The sequence below is a fragment of the Stegostoma tigrinum genome, chromosome 39 (assembly GCF_030684315.1).
Source record: "Stegostoma tigrinum isolate sSteTig4 chromosome 39, sSteTig4.hap1, whole genome shotgun sequence".
NCBI classification, from domain to species: domain Eukaryota; kingdom Metazoa; phylum Chordata; class Chondrichthyes; order Orectolobiformes; family Stegostomatidae; genus Stegostoma; species Stegostoma tigrinum.
Genome location: NC_081392.1, coordinates 11,380,100 through 11,401,565, shown reverse-complemented (window position 1 = coordinate 11,401,565; position 21,466 = coordinate 11,380,100). Strand labels below are relative to the sequence as shown.

General features: G+C 45.9%; 1 protein-coding gene across 7 annotated transcripts in view; it reads left to right on the top strand.

Annotated features, from left to right (window-relative positions):
- npas1 (neuronal PAS domain protein 1) overlaps positions 1-21,466 on the top strand; it is a 392,502-nt gene that overhangs the window by 136,798 nt on the left and 234,238 nt on the right. For all 7 annotated transcript variants that reach the window (XM_048522247.2, XM_048522249.2, XM_048522251.2 and 4 more), the window contains one exon: positions 2,580-2,824. In XM_048522247.2, coding sequence (XP_048378204.1) covers positions 2,580-2,824 — 245 coding nt within the window. The remainder of the gene's footprint in view (positions 1-2,579; positions 2,825-21,466) is intronic.

Below are 21,466 nucleotides of genomic sequence, written 5' to 3'. Positions count from 1 at the left end.
ATGTGGAGTGAGTGTTTCTGAAGCTACCTCGTACAATTTACTTACGGAATTTCACGCCAGAAGAAGCGACGCCAGGCAGTCTTCACACATTCCACCCAGTATTTTTCTTCTCTCTCTCCCTCTGCCTGCAGCTGTGTAAACATTATAATGGTTTATGTCCCTTCCTGGCAACGAGCCAACTCTCGACAATTTCGCAAAGAAAAGCCAAAGAGCTGCGGATGCTGGAAATCTAAAATAAAAACACAGAAAAATGCGGGTTCTCAAAGAGGGTCCGTGGTCCTGAAGCGTTCAAACTTTTCCTCTCACCACCCATCTCCAGGCAAGATGCTGCCAAACTTGTCGTGTTAAGCCTTTGTGCTCCTAAGATGCTGCTTGGCCTGCTGTGTTCATCCAGCTTCACACTTTGGTGTCGAGTTTTCTGTTTTTTATTTAAAACTATCTCCTAAAACTCCTCTGGCCAACAACGCTCCATACTTCTCCGACGTTTTGATGTTTTTTTTCAATCGTTCATTCGCCGTGTGAGGCCATCCATCGATGGGGGCGGGGGTTTGGTGGTGGAGGAACGTTCTGCTGGAAGGTTCTGGAAATGCTCAGCCGTTGAACCGGGAAGAGGAGTTCTCAGGAAGGGCCAGCGGACCCCGAAACGTTAACTGTGATTTTCTTTTGTTGTTTCTTCACAGATGCTGCCAGACCTGCTGAGCTTTTCCAGAAACTTCTCCTTTTGATCCTGAGAAGTTCGCGCCTTCCCACCCCCACCCCGAACCGGGACCAATTGGTTTTAAGCGGGAGACAAGGGATAGGGTGGAGGGAAAGGGCGCGGGATAAAGTAAGAGCGCCTGGAAAACAAGAGGAATGACATTGAGAAAGGGATAATAGTGGGGCTCAGGAAAAAAAAATGAAAAGGCGGCGACGGCACGAATAAAAATACAGGAGGGCATTTAGCCCATTGGATCGAGTCTGTGCCTCCATTGTCCTGCCTGTTGTCATAGTCTGACATTGTTCTCACTCAAGTCAGTCAAGACTTATCAATAAAACGTGACTATAGGGTCACAGATGATGTTAAACCTGGAGCCTTACAGACCAGGTATTCAGTTCTACATGCTCAGCAGCTATCTCAGAATGAAGATATAATTCCCTTTATGCTGCACTTGTCCTCCAAATCCTGGACTCCCTCATCAATCATAAATGTGTCCAACTCAGCCTTGAATGTGAAGCTGAATGAACGCAGCGGGCCAAGCAGCATCAGAGGAGCAGGAAAGTTTGATGTTTCGGGTCGAGACCCTTCTTCAGTGCCCTACCATTAACTTTTTCTGAAGAAGGGTCCTGACCCGAAACATCAAGCTCTCCTGCTCCTCTGATGCTGCTTGGCCCGCTGTGTGTTCATCCAGCTTCACACTGTGCTATCTCAGATTTTCCAGCATCGGCAGTTCCTACTATCTCAACCTTGAATGTATTTGGCGATCTTGCAGTTTCCTAAAGGAAATTCCAAAGACTAATATCCTTCTGAGAGAAGAAATTGCTCCTCTTCTCCATCTTAAATGGGTGTCCCCTAGTTCTTGATCAGTCCTCCACAAAAGAAAGCATCCTGTTAGTATCCACCCTGTTAAGCCCCTTCAGAATCTTGTATCTTTAATAAGATCACCACTCATTTGTCAAAATTCAAATGAGTACAAGCCCTTAACCTGCTTGACCTCACCTCATAAGCAAAGCCCCCTTTATTCCAGCAGTTAGTGAGTGAACTTTCTTTGAAAAGCTACCGTTGTAAATGGGGAAGGCTGGTGGCATAGTGGAAGTCAATGGACTAGTAATCCAGAAGGTCGAGACTCATGTTCTGAGAAAATGGATTCAAATTTTACCATGGCATATGGCAACATTAATTAAAAGGTTGACCAATGGCAACTATCGCCAATCGTTGTAAAAACTCAACTTTTTAGGCAATTTGCCATCCTTACCTGGTCTGGCCAATATGTGACTCCAGATTCACAGCAATGTGGTTGACTCTTAACTGCTGTCTGAAATGACTCTGTATCAGGGCAAATATGGCTAGGCAGTAATTTTTTTTTGCTTTTGGTGTTGTTATAAATGTGTTGCCTTTGATGTCCACTTCCCATGAAAGAATAAGAAAAAAGACTACCCCCTTAAGTAACAAGAAACTGTATGCAGTATTTCAGATGTACTGGAGCTGGAGTTGTAAACAATTGGGAGGCTATTTGATGGAGATACTGTATCTAAGCCCCTGTGTTCCTGTTCTGTGTAAAGGGAACTTTACTTTTTGTCTAACCTTATGTTATTCCTGTTCTGGAATGTTTGATGGGTACAATGTTGAGAGAGCTTTATTCTGTATCTAAGTCTGTGTTATACCTGTTCTGGGAATATTTGATGAGGGTGGGGTGGGGGTGTCAGAGTAGAGGGAGCTGTGCACTGCACATCAGCTGGGAGAGTTTGATAGCTTCATGCAACGCAAATAGAGATTCTCTTTAACCAAAATGACTTTCGGCACAAGAATAAAAAATGACAAAGCAGTCTGGAGTGGTGAAGGAATGAAAATCTAATGACAGAATTTTTGTTCTTTTTCCCAGTTTGCAAGCCCTCCGGAAAGAGAAGTCTCGCAATGCTGCTCGCTTTCGACGGGGGAAGGAAAACTTTGAGTTTTACGAATTGGCAAAGATGCTTCCACTCCCAGGAGCCATCACCAGCCAGCTGGACAAGGCCTCCATCATTCGGCTGACTATCAGCTACCTCCGGATGAGAGACTTTGCCAATCTGGGGGATCCGCCATGGAACCTGAGGATTGAGGGGCCCCCGCCTAACATCTCTGTCAAAGGTATGCTGAACCAACAGTGGCGAGATAAAGTGGAATGGACCATCCTCTCTTAAGATTGGGTGGCGACCTCGGTGAAAGTTGTGTAATTCTGAGAGGCTTAGGTAAAGGTAACTGTTGAAAGGCTGTCTCCTGAACTGGTTGGATAATCTAAGACTTTGAGTCACAGTCTCAGGATAAGGGATCTGCCATTTTGGGTTGTGAGAATGAGAAGATCCTTCATGAAGAAGGTGTGAATCTTTGGAATTGTCTGCTGCAGAGAGCTTGGTCTTGGGGTGACTGAGGTGGACAGTTTTTGAATGCAGCAGAGAATTATGGGGTATTGCAGGAAAATGGAGTTACTGTAATTCGCACCCTGATCTTATTAAATGTTCTAGCAGTCTTGAGGATGTATAGGTTATTGCTACCATTGTAAATGGGGAAGGCTGGTGGGGTAGTGGATGTCACTGGACTAGTAATCCAGAAGGTCGAGATTCGTCTTCTGAGGAAATGGGTTCAAATTTTACCATGGCATATGGCGACGTTAATTAAAAGCTAGACCATTGGCGACTATCGCCAATCGTTGTAAAAACTCAACTTTTTAGGCACTTTGCCATCCTTACCTGGTCTGGCCAATATGTGACTCCAGATTCACAGCAATGTGGTTGACTCTTAACTGCTGTCTGAAATGACTCTGTATCAGGGCAAATATGGCTAGGCCCACATGTGACTCCAGATCCACAGCCATGTTGACTGACTTTTAAATTCCCACTGAAATAGCTGAATAAGTCCCTCAGTTCAAGGGCAATGAGGGATCTTCAATGAATGCTGGTCTTGTCGGTGATGCCCACATCCCATGAAAGAATAAACAAAAAGGTTTCAGTGAGAAGACAGACTCAAGGACGACTTTGGCTGTTTCATCCTGCAAGAGATGCCTCATTTGCAACAGATCATATTGGTCAGTTGGCCATCCCTCCATCTTCCACCTCTCCTCTTGGATAGAGTTTTACCTAGTTGAATGGTGCAGTAGACTTGGGTCCAAATGGCCTACGCCTACTTTCAGTGGTCAGTTAGCTGATGGCTGCTCAGTTCTAATGGGTTTTCCACGTTGTTTGGAAAGGCTCAGTATAAATTATATACATGAGGCTTTGTGTTACAAAGATATTGCTGACCTAAGATGAGTCGGATAAAGACCATATGGTCCCTCTTTGACACTTGATGTCTGGCAGAAAAGCTTATAGAGCTTTCTCTGGCTTCACAAGAGGCACAAATCAAGATCGTGGCCAGATCATCTTTACCTCGTCCTGACCAGACGTGGAGGCTAATGTTTAACACCTTAGCTGAGGGACAGTGCCTCTCTCAATCTAGTGCTTCCTCAGTGCTGCATGAGAGTAGTCACCTTTGAGTTTGTGCCAAGCCCTGAACTAGACCTTGAAACCAGAACCATATAACTTCAAGGCAAGAGCACTACCCGCTGACCCACAGAGGATTCTGGGGGCAACAGTTTTGGGTTAATTTGTTCACCCTGTGTCTCGGCCATCTGATTTCAAGGTTTAACAAGCTCTAGTTTCTTCATGTTAGCTCGTTACTTTGACTTTGAGCACCACTGTCAAGTGCTTAACTATATTACCTCCAGGACTTCAGACAAAGAATTGGCAGTTCAGTCTGACTGGTTCCACTCAGCTTTGTAATCTGCCAGAGGAAAGACTTTTCAGAACAGTCTTTGAGAAGAAATTTTTCATGTTTTGTTGAATAGGTTACTTAAACCATTAGTTATCCTGTTAGTTCAGTTGATAAGTTAATTGTCTCGTCTGCGGCTGAGTCGTGCATAGAGCCCAGGTCCCAGGGTGTGGGGGAGAGAGAGCAACATCAGAAGTTAATAGCCTGGGCACCGGCCCATAGGGAACTCTCTGTGCTCATGTAAAGGTCTGACCAGGAGCAGCAGTGCGGCATGTGTTTTCTGCATTTGCCAGGGTCAGTGCTAAGTTTCCTAGGGTTAACTGACTTTGGCATCCTGTTGTGCATGAAATTTTAAAGGTAACAAATGATGTGGAGAGAGCGCAGGAAAGTGAGATTGATTTGAAGATTAGCCACGACCTAGTTGAATGGTGCAGTAGACTTGGGTCCAAATGGCCTACGCCTACTTTCAGTGGCCAGTTAGCTGATGGCTGGTTTCTGAAGCAATAGATGCCAACAGCATGGGTTTAGTTCTCACTCCAGCTGAGGTTACCATAGAAGGATTCTATTTCTCAACCACCTGCTCACCTGTGATGTGGTGACCTTCAGGTTAAAACACCATTAGCCATCTCTCTCTGTCTCTTATGAGAGGGCGTCCCTCTGTTTCTCTGGAACAGTGGTGTCTTTTACTGCGTGACCTACACCACACGGACTGCAGCACTTTAAGATGGCAGCCCACAGCCACCTCAAGGGGCAATTAGCGATGGATAATAGATGTTGGGCCAGCCAGTGACTCCCTAATCCCTCGCGGGGAAACATCCTCCTAGTATCCACAACATCAAATCCCCAAAAGCTCTAATACGTTTTAACAAGGTGGCTACTAGATCTTCCAAACTTTGGTGAGTATTGGCCCAACTTGTTTAACCTTTCCAAAGATCAACTTAACCAGGCTTCTTGTAGTTAGGTTTTGGAGAAAATGGTTTCTTTTCTGTTCACTGTAGACGGCAATTGTTGTCATTTCCATAGTGCAGTTTAATGCAGTGAAATAACCAAGAAGCTAGATGAGAATGGGATCAATTCAAACTATTTTACTACTGAACTATAAAGGGAGCTGTCAAGACAGGCATACAATTATTGATGAAAATGATAGGTTACAGAAAGTTCAGAAATCACAGAATCACGGAATTATGTGAATGCAGAAGGAAGCCATTCAGCCCATTGTGTCTGCACTGGCTCTCTAAATGAGAAATTCCCTTTGTAAAATGGACTGTTTGAGTGTTATTTGTTTTTATTCATTCACAGAATGTGGGCGTCACTGGCTGGGCCAGCATTTATTGCCCATTTCCAGTTGCTGTTGGGAAGGTGAGCTGCCTTCTTGAACTGCTGCAGTCCTTTTGTGTATGTAGACAAATTATGCTATTAGGGAGGGAATTCCAAAATTTTTCCTTTTAAAGTGTCCCAAACAGTTACGAAACACTTACTCACAGATTACAAAGGGGTAGGTATGTTATAGTTCACTCAAAGAGTCTGGGTTGCTATGGCAAAGTGTTTTTGCTGTCTGTCATGGTGAGATTTGAACCCATGTCCCCAGAACATGAGCCTAATTTAAAACAAAGACGTTCTAGGCATGGGGGCCATTGTACTTCAGTGAGCACGGGTGATGGGTTGAATGGAATCCCAGTGAGAGTTTTGTTCTGGGTACTGCAAACACAGTGTTACACAGTTGTTGATACCATACCAAGGGAAAATGTGAAAAATCTCCTCATAAACAAGATGGATAACTCTTGATGCTTTGTCAAATATCCATTTTTGTTCCCCTCTTCTATATGACTAATTCACAAAAAAGGTAGAAAAGCAACCCAGTACTTTTCTGTAAAGCTTCTAGAATGTTTTGCTTTGTCCATTAATTTTTATGGGCTAATTTTGGAAAGTCAACCCCAGGTTCATGGTGTTGCAGTCGTATTGTGATGGAATCCTTTCGACTCACTTGGATAAGTATGGAATACAAGAAATGGCAGAAGCACCCCATTCAGCCCATCAAGCCTGCTATGCCATTCAGTACAACCATACAATGATTTTGGGCTTCAACTCCACTTTTTTGCCTCCTCCCATCCCTGAGACACCAAAATTCTGAGCATTCCAGACTTAAATATATTCAACAATGGAGCATCCACAACCATCTTCGATAGAAAGTTCTAAAAATTCTCAACTCCATCAACGATCAAGAAGTTTTCCACCATCCAGGACAAAGCCTGTTTAACTGGTACTCCGATCATCATCATTAACACCCATTCCAACCATTACTGACGCACAGCGGTGGCAGTGTGTACCACATACAAGATGAACTGCAGTAATTCACCAATGCTCCTTAGGTCACACCTTCCTAACCTGTGACCTCTATCACCTAGAAAAACAAGGGCAACAGATACAGGAGACCACCTCTCTGCAAGTTCCCTTCCAAGTTACACACTGTCTGACTTAGAACTACTGCTTGGACTCTATTACAATGTAAAATACCACAAATTCTTTTGAATTTTGCCTTCTTACTGCTCCTAAAAGAGGCAAATCTGTGTTTAAAATCTTCATTTTGCTAGTTAGCCAGTGGCTGACTGGTATGTCACTGGGTTAGTAATACAGCGCCCATGCTAATTTTCTAGGGACATGGGTGTGAATCCCACTGTGGCAGATGGTGATATTTAACATCAGTAAAAATCTTGGCAACCAACTAATGCCCTTTAGGAAGGGAAGTCTGCTGTCTTTAGCCGGTTAGATTTACATGTGACTTCAGACTTACAGCAATGAGGTTGGCTCTTAACTTCCTTCTGAAATGGTAAAATTAAATAAAGAACTGTGAATGCTAAAAATCTGAAACAAAAATAGAAATAGCCGATTAAACTCAGCAGGTCTGGCAGCAACTGTAGAGAGAGAAAAACGGAGTTAATGCTTTGAGTCAACTGACCCTTCTTTAGAACGAAATTGCATTATTGATTTTTCTTCTTTGCTGGCTTACTATCAATCAGTCCTTTGTCGGCCTAACTTACTTACTCTCTCTCTCTCTCTCTCTCTCTCTCACACTCACTCTCCCCCTCTCTCTCCCTCTCCCCGCCACCCCCTCCCTGTCCCTCTATGTCTTTCTCTCTCTCTGTCTTTGTGTCTACTTATCTGCTAACCTGTTTGCCCACACCCCCTGTCATCAGCATAAATACCATTTTTTCCTACCTGCTATCAGTTCTGAAGAAGGGTCACTGGATTCAAAGCATTAACTCTGTTTCTCTCTCCACAATTGCTGCAAGGTCTGATGAGTTTCTGTTATTGTCCCTCTGAAATGGCTCTAAGCGAGCCACTAAGTTCAGGGGTCAAGAATGGACAACAAATGCCCCTCACCCATATTTCATAAATGAATGAGAAAGTAGGAATTTCCTTATTAATGAGTTGCAGCTTTAGTGTGATCCATCTAGAATGTAGTTTTGTTTTTGGGACTCGATCACTGCTTTGTAACAGACCTCCACTGTATAACGGACGTTTCATCTGTTCATGGGTCAAAGTCCAGGAACTTCCTCCCTAACAGCATTGTGTTGTACCTACACAAAACAGACTGCAGCAATTCAAAGAGGCTGTTCACCATTACCTTCTTGATGCAATTAGGGTTGGGCAATAAACTCTGGCCCAGCCAGAGACATCCCGTGCCTGGACAAAATACAATTTTGCAGAGCTGATGGGGGAGGGGAAGCCAGACCTGTCACGACAGACTCCTCTTGTGCTAAAAGGCGCAGTCAATTACTTTCAACATTTTGTTGGACCAGTGACTCTCGTCAGCTGCCGATTCCAGTTAGTGCTTCAGCTGCCTCATGTCTGATCTCTGTAAAATAGGTTGCTCATCAAGATTGTGATTTATCATCAGTTTTGTTGTGGAGATACTAAAATGGGCTTGTTTCCTTGATTGAATTGTTAGTGTTCGCTGGAATGACAGTGGAGGAGTGAAAAGCAATCAACTCTTTTTATTTAAACCCCATTGTAACTGCACGGAAAAAACACTTTAATTTAGACAGAATTTGAGTTGAATTCAGTCATCCATAGGGTGATTTACAGAACAACTTGACAGGGAAAACGCTCAGAATGGGTGACATAAGTTAGGCCCAGTATCTTCCTTTTCTAAAGAGTAAAAGGGAGACAGGGATTTTAGTGGTTTGTTCAGGGACACAATCTCAGGATAAAGGGTTGGCCATTTTGGACTGAGCCGAGGAGGATTTTCTCCCCTCAGAGGGCAGTGAATCTTGGCACTTCTCTGCCCTTGATGGCTTTGGAAGATCAGTCATTGGGGATGTTCAAGATAGAGATTAATAGATATGAAAAATGTCAAGAGATGTTAGGATCGTGCAGTTAAATGGTGTTGAAGTAGCTGATCTTGTTGAATAGGAGAGCAGGCTCAAAGAGCTGAATGACCTTTTCCTGTTCCTTAGTCCTACACTTCCAAGTCCAGGCCCATTTACAATTACCTCTGAATGGGTTGCAAGATCTCATTTGGGCAAATCCATCCATTATCAGCTCATGTCAAGGTGGTCACTGTCATGATAGGAGTATTGTTACCCCCAGTAGTCCAACTGATAATAGGCCTGTGAATCTTTCCACTGTTCTCCACGGGAAGAGAGCAAAGATACAAAAACAATAGCAGCGCTGCCTTGTCAGGTTGCAAATCCAGGCACGCTTTTAATGGTTACTCCAGAGAGATGCCTGAAGTTGACATCCCTCTATCCAGCATCTCCTATCTCCTCTCTTATCTTTATTTCCCATATGAAGAAGCCTTTACTTACGATTTTGTTGCCTCCAGAATTCTTCACACTGTATCTTGCATGACTCCAGTCTGCCATATCATTGTCCTCCTCTCCCTTACCTAACAACCTCAGGTGGCTCCTTGTCTCTCAAATTATTAAAAATCAATTCCTTTCAATGGTTTAAACATCTACGGCAATTACTTCGGCAATTCACTTGGGATCCTTAGACGGCACCTTTCAGATCTGTGACCTCCATTCTCTGGAAGTGCAAGGACATTGGAACACCATTACCCACAAGTCTGCCTCCAAACCACTCACCGTCCTGACTTGGGAACATATCACCAATTTTTCAGTGTCGTCGGGTCAAAATCCTGGAATTTTCTTCCTAACACCATTGTGCATGTGCCTACCCCACAAGATCCACAGTGGTTCAAGATGGCAGCTTGCCACCATCTTCTCAGAGATGAATAGGAATGGGAAAGAAGTGCTGGCCCAACTATGATACCCACATCTTGTGAATGAATTTTAAAAAGTTAGAAATTGTTTGATTATGTTGAGAGAAATAAACACACAAGTCTAGATAACTGAGTCTGTTGCTTTAGAATAACCTAGTGTGGGCCAAATTACTCGTCCTCTGCCTAAAGATCTGAGGCAGTGGATCCTGCTAAAATCAAATTGTTTGAAAAATGAATTAAAAGTTTTTTTTTCAAAGTATTCCTTGAAGGTTCCCCATCTGCAGTCACCACCTTCCCTGGTTGACATAGCTAAGGCATCAGACTGCTAGTTATAGAGTCATAGAGTAATACAGCATGGACACAGGCTGTTTGGCCCAAAATGGTCCATGCTGACCATGGTGCCCACTCAGCTAGTTCCAATTGCTCACATTTGGTCCATAGCAGTCTAAACCCTGCCTATCCATGTACCTATCCAATTTTTTTTTAAACATTTAAACATATTCTTTTCCTGTGGCTTATTCAGTTCACAACAAATATCCCAGTGTGGGGACCAGAAGTACAGACACTCTGTATCATGAGGCTGAATTCAGATATTCCATTCTGCACTGGAAATATAATGTAACTTGGAAATAATTTTCCGTCACTGTTTGTCTCAATGCTGCCTCTTATGCTGCATAACATATTCTTTTTCAACCCATTCTTAGAATCATAGAATCCCTACAGTGTGGAAGGACGCCATTTGGCCCATTGGGTCCACACTGCCCTCTGAAGAGCATCCCCTCAGACCTACCCCCTTCCCTATCCCTATAACTCTTGCATTTCTCTTGGCTAATCCACCTAGCCTGCACATCCCTAGACATTATAGGCAATTTATCACAGCCAATCTACCCTAACCTGCACATCCTCGGACTGTGGGAAGAAACCGGAGCACCCAGTAGAACCCCACATATTGCATGACTCCAGTCGCAGGTGTGCAGAGAATGTGCAAAATCTACACAGACAGTTGCCCGAGGCCAGAATCAGACCCGGGTCCTTGGCGCTGTGAGGCAGCAGTGCTAACCCCGAATCACTGTGCTGCTCCATCCTTAGTGGGCACTGCGTTAAATCTCAGCTCTATATCCAGGAACTGGCCTCTATGTCCTCTACCAGCCTTTCTCCTCCAAAACCCTCCTTTAAACATCATCACACCCAGGCCTTGCAACAGTCAGTTATTTTGTTCCTCTGAGTATCTACTCCTCTGGCCTATTTCCTTGTTGATTTTGAATGAAACTCTGGAATGCACCTTGGAATGATTCCCTCAAGATGTTGAAGCCCAGTGGCTCAACTTGGAGATAAATGGATGAAGAGAGTACAAAAAGCAAGACTTGCATAGGGGTAGCACCTTTCACTATGGCAGTACAACGGGTGAGTTTTTTCTTCTGAAGTCAATCTTTGCGATGAATGGTACATAGCAGCCAATTTGCACGCAGTCACCTCCCAGAAAGAGATAATGGCCGATGTTTTCCTTTTCCCCAGTTGCAGGCTAAGAGCAGATTTGAAGGAAGTTTTGAGCTGGACAGAGTAGGTTGGGAGAAACTCCTCCAACTCGTAAAAGGATTGAGAATGACCATTGGGCTGCAGGGTTCCCAAGTGGAATATGAGTTGCTGTTCCTGCAACCTTCGGGTGGCATCGTTATGGCACTGCAGGAGGCCCAGGATGGACATGTCGTCTGAAGAATGGGAGGGGGAGTTAAAATGGTTCGTGACTGGGAGGTGCAGTTGTTTATTGCGACACCAAGCGTAGGTGTTCTGCAAAGGGTCCCCAAGCCTCCGCTTGGTTTCCCCAATGTAGAGAAAGCCACAACAGGTACAGCGAATGCTGTATACCGCACTGGCAGATGTGCAGGTGAACATCTGCTTGATGTGCAAAGTCATCTTGGGGCCTGGTGTGGGGACAGGTGTAGCCCTTCCTCCGGTTGCAGGGGCAAGTGCTGGGTGTGGTGGGGTTAGAGTGGAGTGTGGACCAGACAAGGGAGTCCCGGGGAGAGTGGTCTCTCCAGAAGGTAGACGAGGGTGGGGATGGAAAAATGTCTTTAGTGGTGGGGTCGGATTGTAGGTGGCGGAAGTGTTGGAGGATGATGCGTTGTATCCGGAGGTCAGTGGGGTCGTATGTGAGGCCTAGGGGGATTCTCTTTTGGCGGTTATTGCAGCACGGGGTGTGAGGGATCATTTGCAGGAAATGCGGGAGACATGGGTGTTCTCGACCACTACGGGGTGGGGAGGTTGCGGCCCTTGAAGAACGCAGACATCTGGGATGTGCAGGAGTGGAATGCCTCATCCTGGGAGCAGATGTGGCGGAGGCGAAGGAATTGGAAATAGGGGATGGAATTTTTGCAGCAAGGTGGGTGGGAGGAGGTGTATTCTAGGTAGCTGTGGGAATCGGTGGGCTTGAAATAGACATCGGTTTCTAGGTGATTGCCTGAGATAGAGACAGAGAGGCCCAGGAAGGTGAGGGATGTGTTGGAGCTGGTCCAGGTGAACTTGAGGTTGGGGTGGAAGGTGTTGGTGAAGTGGATGAACTATTCGAGCTCCTCTTGGGAGCATGGGGCAGTGCCGATACCGCATCAATGTAACAGAGGAAGAGGTGAGGTTTAGGGCTAGTGTGGGTGTGGAAGAGGGACTGTTCCACGTAGCCTACAAAGAGGCAGGCATAGCTTGGGCCCATGCGGGTACCCATGGCCACCCCCTTTGTCTGTAGGATGTGGGAGGAATTGAAAGAGAAGTTGTTGAGGGTGAGGACGAGTTCGGCTAGGTGAATGAGGGTGTCGGTGGAGGGGGACTGGTCGGGCCTGCGGGACAGGACGAAGCGGAGGCCCTTTAGGCCATCTGCATGGGGAATGCAGGTATATAGGGACTGGACGTCGATGGTGAAAATGAGGTGTTGGGGAGCGGGGAATTGGAAGTTTTGGAGGAGTTGGAGGGCATGGGTGGTGTCACGGACGTAGGTAGGGAGTTCCTGTACCAAGGGGGAGAAAATGGAGTCCAGATAGGTGGAGATGAGTTCGGTGGGCCAGGAGCAGGCGGAGACGATGAACCAACCAGGGCAGGCGGGTTTGTGGATTTTGGGAAGGACATAGAAGCAGGCGGTGCGCGGATGGGGAGGAGTGAGGTTGGAGGCTGTGGGTGGGAGTTCACCTGAGGTGATGAGGTTGTGAATGGTTTGGGAGATGATGGTTTGGTGCTCGGAGGTGGGGTCACGATCCAGCGGGCGGTAGGAGGAGGTGTCGGAGAGTTGGCATCTGGGTGGAGCAACTCATATTCTGCTTGGGAACCCTGCAGCCCAGTGGTATCAATGTGGATTTCACAAGCTTCAAAATCTCCCCTCCCCCCACTGCATCCTAAAACCAGCCCAGCTTGTCCCCACCTCCCTAACCTATTCTTCCCCTCACCTATGCCCTCCTCCCACCTCAAGCCACACCTCCAGTTCCTACCTACTAACTTCATCCCGCCCCCTTGACCTGTCCAACCTCCCGTGACTGACCTACCCCCTCCCTACCTCCCCACCTATACTCTCCTCTCCACCTATCTTCTCCTCTATCCATCTTCGGTCCACCTCCCCCTCTGTCCATACTTATTTCACGAACCCTCTCCCCATCCCCCTTTTCTGATGAAGGGTCTAGGCATGAAACGTCAGCTTTTGTGCTCCTAAGATGCTGCTTGGCCTGTTGTGTTCATCTAGCCCCATACTTTGTTACCTTGGATTCTCCAGCATCAGCAGTTCTCATTATCTCTGGGCACAGATTGAAACTGATTTGAAAAAGATGCAAGCATGATGTGAGGAGTAAAGCTTTTTCACACAGTGAATAATTAGGGTCTGGAATGCATTGCCCAGGAATGTGGTAGCGGCAGCTGCAATTGAGACATTCAAGAAAGCATTGGATGATTACTTGGATAGAAATGGTATGCAGGGGCATGGAGAAAAGCTCGGATACTGGCAGAAACCTGTGATTCTCATTTGGAAAGCCAATGCAGATACCCTGGGCTGAATCGCCTTCATTCGCACCAAAACAGTACTGTGATTATTGGGCAAGGCACACGAGAGTGGTGCTGAAGGATCAAATAAGTCCAGCCACAGAGTGGAAACAGTACCTTCAATTTGAAGTGGCATCCAAATGATGCCCACACCTCCCCCATTTCCCCTTGATGTTGCCAGGCTGGGTTACTGTGTTGGGATTTTGGAATCATTTATGACAGAAGTGTAGGGGGCTACAAATTTGGTCTCTTTCCAGCATTTGTGCCATCCTTGAACACGGGTGTGAACAGCAAAACTGACTAGGCAGTCATATGAGAGATAATGGGAACTGCAGATGCTGGAGATTCCAAGATAATAAAATGTGAGGCTGGATGAACACAGCAGGCCAAGCAGCATCTCAGGAGCACAAAAGCTGACGTTTCGGGCCTAGACCCTTCATCAGAGAGGGGGATGGGGGGAGGGAACTGGAATAAATAGGGAGAGAGGGGGAGGCGGACCGAAGATGGAGAGTAAAGAAGATAGGTGGAGAGGGTGTAGGTGGGGAGGTAGGGAGGGGATAGGTCAGTCCAGGGAAGACGGACAGGTCAAGGAGGTGGGATGAGGTTAGTAGGTAGCTGGGGGTGCGGCTTGGGGTGGGAGGAAGGGATGGGTGAGAGGAAGAACCGGTTAGGGAGGCAGAGACAGGTTGGACTGGTTTTGGGATGCAGTGGGTGGGGGGGAAGAGCTGGGCTGGTTGTGTGGTGCAGTGGGGGGAGGGGATGCACTGGGCTGGTTTAGGGATGCAGTAGGGGAAGGGGAGATTTTGAAACTGGTGAAGTCCACATTGATACCATATGGCTGCAGGGTTCCCAGGCGGAATATGAGTTGCTGTTCCTGCAACCTTCGGGTGGCATCATTGTGGCAGTGCAGGAGGCCCATGATGGACATGTCATCAAGAGAATGGGAGGGGGAGTGGAAATGGTTTGCGACTGGGAGGTGCAGTTGTTTGTTGCGAACTGAGCGGAGGTGTTCTGCAAAGCGGTCCCCAAGCCTCCGCTTGGTTTCCCCAATGTAGAGGAAGCCGCACCGGGTACAGTGGATGCAGTATACCACATTGGCAGATGTGCAGGTGAACCTGCTGTGTTCATCCAGCCTCACATTTTATTATCTAGGCAGTCATATGGACAGGTGGCGAGAAACAGACACGGTCACATTGTCACAGTGCGCGCACACAGGTACATAAACACCCTCCGTATATGCATGTATATTCATCCCACTGAACAAGATGGACATTGTGTGTTTAACATATAAGTAGGCATAATTGCATGAGAAAAAACCCCAAAAAACAGAGTAGGTGGAGCATTCACTGATGTTGTGTTGGTTAATGATAGCCTTGAACAACAGCTCTTAATTGCCTAAGGACAAAGCTATTAGGAGTGTTATGTACTGTAAACACACAGCTGTGATGTCTCCGTATGCAAATTTGGAACATGCAATTAAAAAGGAGTTTAAAGAAAAGGGGGAACAGCCTGCCTGCACAGCAGATACTGTCAGTGAAACATTTGCAAATGCCGTGACAATATCAGAGATAGCAAGAACTGCACATGCTAGAGTCAGAGACAACACGGTGTGGAGCTGGAGGAACGCATTTAGCTGGGCAACATCAGAGGAGCAGGAAAGTTGACATTTCGGGTCGGGACCCTTCTTCAAAAATGGGGAGGGGGAAGGAAACTGGGAAATAAATAGAGGGGGGTGGGGCTTGGGAAGGTAGGTGGGATGATGATTATTGAGTGTGGGTAGGGAGTGGTGGGGATTGGTCAGTGGGACGGCTGGGGGGATTGGTGGGAGAGAAGATGGACAGGTTCATCTTCTTTCCATCTTGAACTGCTGGTTCCTAAACTCTGCAATACTCTCCCCACAGCTCTCCATCTTTCTGATTGCCATTTATGGATTAAAATAGGGATGATGAGAGACCAGGATGATAGGAGAGCGGTGTTCAAGATTACAGTAGCACGAGGATCTTGAAGGGTTATGGGGATTGAGGGGATTAAAGAGAGTTGAGGGCATGGAAGGGGGTAAGAACTTTGAAGTCATGACATTCGATCGCTAGGGAGACTTGACGCTGTGGATGTGGGAAACATATTTCCTGTTGTGGGAAACTCTTGAACTAGGGGTTACTGTTTAAAACTAGGATGGTGGCCATTTAGGACAGAGAATGCTATTTTGCTGTCATGGAAGATTGAGTCTTTGGAATTCCCTTCCTCAAAAGACACTGGATGCAGAATTTTAAACATTTCATGTCAATTTTTACTGTGGCGGAGGTTATGGACGCTAAATAAATTGGAGAAATAAACAGTGTTATCTCAAAGTGTTAATATTACAGAGAAGGTGGTGCTGGACATCTTAAAACACATAAAGGTGGATAATTTCCTGGGACTTGATCATGTGTGTCCCAGAACTTTGTGGGAAGCTGGGAGGTGATTGCTGGCCGCTTGCCGAGTTATTTGTATCATCAGTAGCCATAGATGGGTTGCTAGAAGACGGCTAATGTGGTGCCATTATTTAAGAAAGGTGGTAAGGAGAAGCCAGGATACTATAGACCAGTGAGCCTGATATCAGTAGTGTGTAAGTTGTTGGAGGGTTTTCTAAGGGACAGGATCTACATGCATTTAGAAAGGACTGATTAGCGATGGTCAACAGGTCTTTGTGTGTGGAAAATTGTGTCTCACTAACTTGGTTGAGGATTTTGAAGGGGTGACAAAGGCAGAGCAGTGATTGCTGTCTGTATGGACCCCAGCAAGGCGTTCAACAAGGTTCCACATGGTGGATTGGTTAGTGAGGTTAGATCACATGGAATCCAGACAGCTAGCCATTTGGATACAAAATTGGCTTGAAGGTAGGAAACCGGGTAGTGGTGGAAGGTTGTTTTTTGGACTGGAGGCTTGTTGACTAGCGGTGTGCCACAAAGATCAGTGCTGGGTCCACTGCTTTTTGATATTTGCATAAATGATTTGGATTTGACTATAGGAGGAATGGTTAGTAAGTTTGCAGAGGATGCCAAAAGTTGTGGTTATGTGGGCAGTGAAGAATGTTATCGAAGAGTACAACAGGACTTTGATCAGTTGGGTCAAGGAGCGGCAGATGGAGTTTATTATGGATAAACGTGATGTGTGCATTTTGGTAGGAATATAAGGGCAGCACTTAGAACATAGAACATTACAGCACAGTACAGGCCCTTCGGCCCTCGATGCTGTGCCGACCTGTCATACCGACCTGAAGCCCATCTAACCTACACTATTCCATGTACGTCCATATGCTTGTCCAATGACGACTTAAATGTACCTAAAGTTGGCGAATCTACTACCGTTGCAGGCAAAGCATTCCATTCCCTTACTACTCTCTGAGTAAAGAAACTACCTCTGACATCTGTCCTATATCTTTCACCCCTCAATTTAAAGCTATGCCCCCTCGTGCTCGCCGTCACCATCCTAGGAAAAAGGCTCTCCCTATCCACCCTATCTAACCCTCTGATTATTTTATATGTTTCAATTAAGTCACCTCTCAACCTTCTTCTCTCTAATGAAAACAGCTTCAAGTCCCTCAGCCTTTCCTCATAAGACCTTACATCCATACTAGGCAACATCCTAGTAAATCTTCTCTGCACCCTTTCCAAAGCTTCCACATCCTTCTTATAATGCGGTGACCAGAACTGTACGCAATACTCCAAGTGCGGCCGCACCAGAGTTTTGTACAGCTGCAGCATAATCTCTTGGTTCCGGAACTCGATCCCTCTATTAATAAAAGCTAAAACACTGTATGCCTTCTTAACAGCCCTGTCAACCTGGTGGCAACTTTCAAGGATCTGTGTACGTGGACACCGAGATCTCTCTGCTCATCTACACGGCCAAGAATCTTCCCATTAGCCCAGTACTTTGCCTTCCGGTTACTCCTACCAAAGTGCATCACCTCACACTTGTCTGCATTAAACTCCATTTGCCACCTCTCAGCCCAGCTCTGCAGCTTATCTATGTCTCTCTGCAACCTACAGCATCCTTCGTCACTATCCACAACTCCACCGACCTTAGTGTCATCTGCAAATTTACTAACCTGTCCTTCTACGCCCTCATCCAGGTCATTTATAAAAATGACAAACAGCAGTGGACCCAACGCCGACCCTTGCGGTACACCACTAGTAACTGGTCTGCAGGATGAACATTTCCCATCAACTACCACCCTCTGTCTTCTTTCAGCAAGCCAATTTCTGATCCAAAATGCTATATCTCCCACAATTCCATTCCTCTGCATTTTGCACAATAGCCTATTGTGGGGAACCTTATCGAACGCCTTGCTGAAATCCATATACACCACATCAACCGGTTTACTCTCGTCTACCTGTTTGGTCACCTTCTCAAAGAACTCAATAAGGTTTGTGAGGCACGACCTTCCCTTCACAAAGCCCTGCTGACTATCCCTAATCAATTTGTTCTTTTCTAGATGATTATAAATTCTATCCCTTATAACCTTTTCCAACACTTTACCAACAACGGAGGTAAGGCTACTGGTCTATAATTACCAGGGTTGCCTCTACTCCCCTTCTTGAACTTGTACTTGTAAGGCCCTGGGGAATGTTTCCAAGCAAGGAGACATTGGGATGCAGGTTCACAATTCCTTGAAAGTGGAGCATAGTGAAGATGATGAGAGATAATGGGAACTGCAGATGCTGGAGATTCCAAGATAATAAAATGTGAGGCTGGATGAACACAGCAGGCCAAGCAGCATCTCAGGAGCACAAAAGCTGACGTTTCGGGCCTGGACCCTTCATCAGAGAGGAAGATGATGTTTGGTATACTTGTGTTTATTGGTCAATGCACTGAGTATAGGAATTGGGAGGTCATGTTGTGGCTATATAGGACATTGGTTAGGCCACTTTTGGAATATTGCATTCAATTCTGGTCTCCCTGCTATAGGAAAGATATTGTTAAATTTGAAAGGGTGCAGAAAAATGTTTAAAAGGATGTTGCCGGGTTTGAAGGGTTTGAGCTATAGGAAGAGGCTGAATAAGCTGAGGCTATTTTCCCTGGAGCATTGGAGGCTGAGGGGTGGCCTTATAAAATCGTGAGGGGCATGGTAGGGCTAATAACCGAGGTCTTTTTTCCAGGGTAGGGAAATCCAAAACTAGAGGGCATAGGTTTAACGTGAAAGGGGAAAGATATGAAAGGGACCAGAGGAAGTGGTGGAGTCTGAGCTGCCAGAGGAAGTGGCGGAGTCTGGTACAATAACAACATTTAAAAGACCTCTGGATGCATACATGAATAGGGAGGGCTTAGAAGGTATAGCAAATGGGACTAGATTAATTAAGGATATATGGTTAGCATGAACGAGTTGGACTCAGGGTCTGTTTCTATGCTGTACATCCTTGTGACTAACTGTTTTTAAGGAAAGTGAGATAGTTTCCCGATGACCAAGGGGATGAAAGATTACTGGGGGATATGCAGAAATGAGGTAGAGCTGAGGTTACAGTCAGATCAGCCAAGATCTTTTTGAATGGGAGATTAGGCTGGAAGGGCTGAGTGGTCTACTTTTGTTCTGTGTTTGTTTGCTGCTTGATTAGGAAATGGCCCATGGGCTGATAGGGGAATGGAACTGAACACAAGTTATGACACAGCCAGCCACATTTTGGATGACCTCAAGTTTAAAAGGGTAGAATGTGGGAGAGCAGCCAGGAGAGCTCAGAGATAGTCCAATTTAAAGATAAGAGAGGGCAGAGTGAGAGATTCAACAGGTGAATTGAGAAAAGAGAAAAAGCTGAACATTGTAATGGAGGTAGAAATAAATGTGGTTGGAATTCTACTTGAGTCAGTTATGATACCAAGGTTACAAAAGTACTGTCTTAATCTTGGGCTGTTCTCAGGGAGTCAAATGGAGTCGGTAGCTAGGAAACTGGTTTTGGCGCGAGGACCGAAAACAATGTCTTCAGTCTTCCCAATATTTAATCAGCCAATAAGTTACTTTTGAAGCCTGGTGACTTGTTGGCATCTTTCCACTTAGCCTTATTTCTCTGCACTTCGCTTACACAGATTTCTTTTTGCAAATATTTATCCACTTTCCTTTCAAGACCTATTATCAAGTTACTGGGGCTGGAAAAGGCCACTCAGCCGCTTAAGACTGTCTCCCCATTTGTTATCGGTCAGTCGGTGTCTCAACACTGTTTGTGTCCAAGTGGACAACTGACAGCGGACAAATTCCTGATGAGCAACAGCCTGCCTACGCAAACGACTACATCAATGTGATGCTTATGATGGCCTTTGGCTTTGACTGAAGCACTATCTCTCTAACAAAGACAGCAAGGTCAGGGTGCTATGAGCATGCAGGGGGATGTCAGTGAGCAGGCACTGAACAAGCAAGCCAGTCCTGAGATGCAGTCTAGTTCAGTTGGTCAACTGGGCACCTGTCCCTGAGCGGAAAGCATCCTGCTGCAGCCCTCAATGCTCAGTGGCAATGCCCCCTGGACTGCAGCTCTGTGCTTCCTGCCAGTAGCTGAGAGAGGTGTCATCAGGATCATCATAGAATCCCTACAGTGTGGAAGCAGGCCCTTCAATGCAACAAGTCCACAATGAACCTCAGAGCATCCCACCCAGACCAATCTCCCTATGACCCACCTCATATACACCCTCTACCTCTCTGAACACGATAGGCAATTTTAGCATGGCCAATTCACCTAACCTGCACATCTTTGGACTGTGGGAGGAACCCGGAGCACCCGAAGGAAACCCATGCAGGCATGGGGAGAATGTACAAACCCCACGCAGACAGTCGCCTGAGGGTGGAATTGAAACTGAGTCCCTGGTGCCGTGAGGCCGCAGTGCTAACTACTGTGCCACTGTGCTGCCCCAAGAGGGGTTGACACATGTTGGGTGCCAGTGTCCATGGATGTTGGGTGTGTGAGATTGCTGCCTATGGGTTGTGCCCTGAGCTGTTGTTTGGTGCTGAGTGACAGGGAGGCTTGTTTTCCAGGAAGATAAGATATTTTTGAGGCAGAAATAGCAGGAGAATCTGAGACAACAAGGTGTAGAGCTCGATGAACACAGCAGGCCAAGCAGCATCAGAGGAGCAGGAAGGCTGACGTTTCGGGCATAGACCCTTCTTCTGAAGAAGGGTCTAGGCCCGAAACGTCAGCCTTTTGTCTGAGTGGTAATAGGAACTGCAGATGCTGGAGAATCCAAGATAACAAAGTGTGGAGCTGGATGAACACAGCAGGCTAAGCAGCATCTCAGAAGCACAAAAGCTGACGTTTCGGGCCTAGGATGAAGAGTCTAGGCCCGAAGTGTCAGCTTTTGTGCTCCTGAGATGCTGCTTAGCCTGCTGTGTTCATCCAGCTCCACACTTTGTTATCTAGTCTTTTGGCTGATACATTTTTCAACCCCATTTCTCCTGCTTTCTCCTGTAGCCTTTGATCCCCAAACAATCAAAAACCTATCTATCTCTGTCTTAAATAAATTCAATGACCTGTCCTCCACAGCTGTCTGTTGCAACAAATTTCACACATTCACCACTCTCTAGCTCAAGAAATTTCTCCTTATCTCCTTTGTAAGGAGTTTTCCCTTTATTCTAAGGTTATTTCATGGTCGTAGTCTTTCCTGCCAATGAAAACATCTTCCCAGTGTTCACACTCCCAGGATGTTCACTATTTTGTAAGTTTCAATTGATTCCCCTCATCCGTCTACACTCTGTCAAGTATAGACTCAGAGTCCTCAAATATTTCTCATTGGAA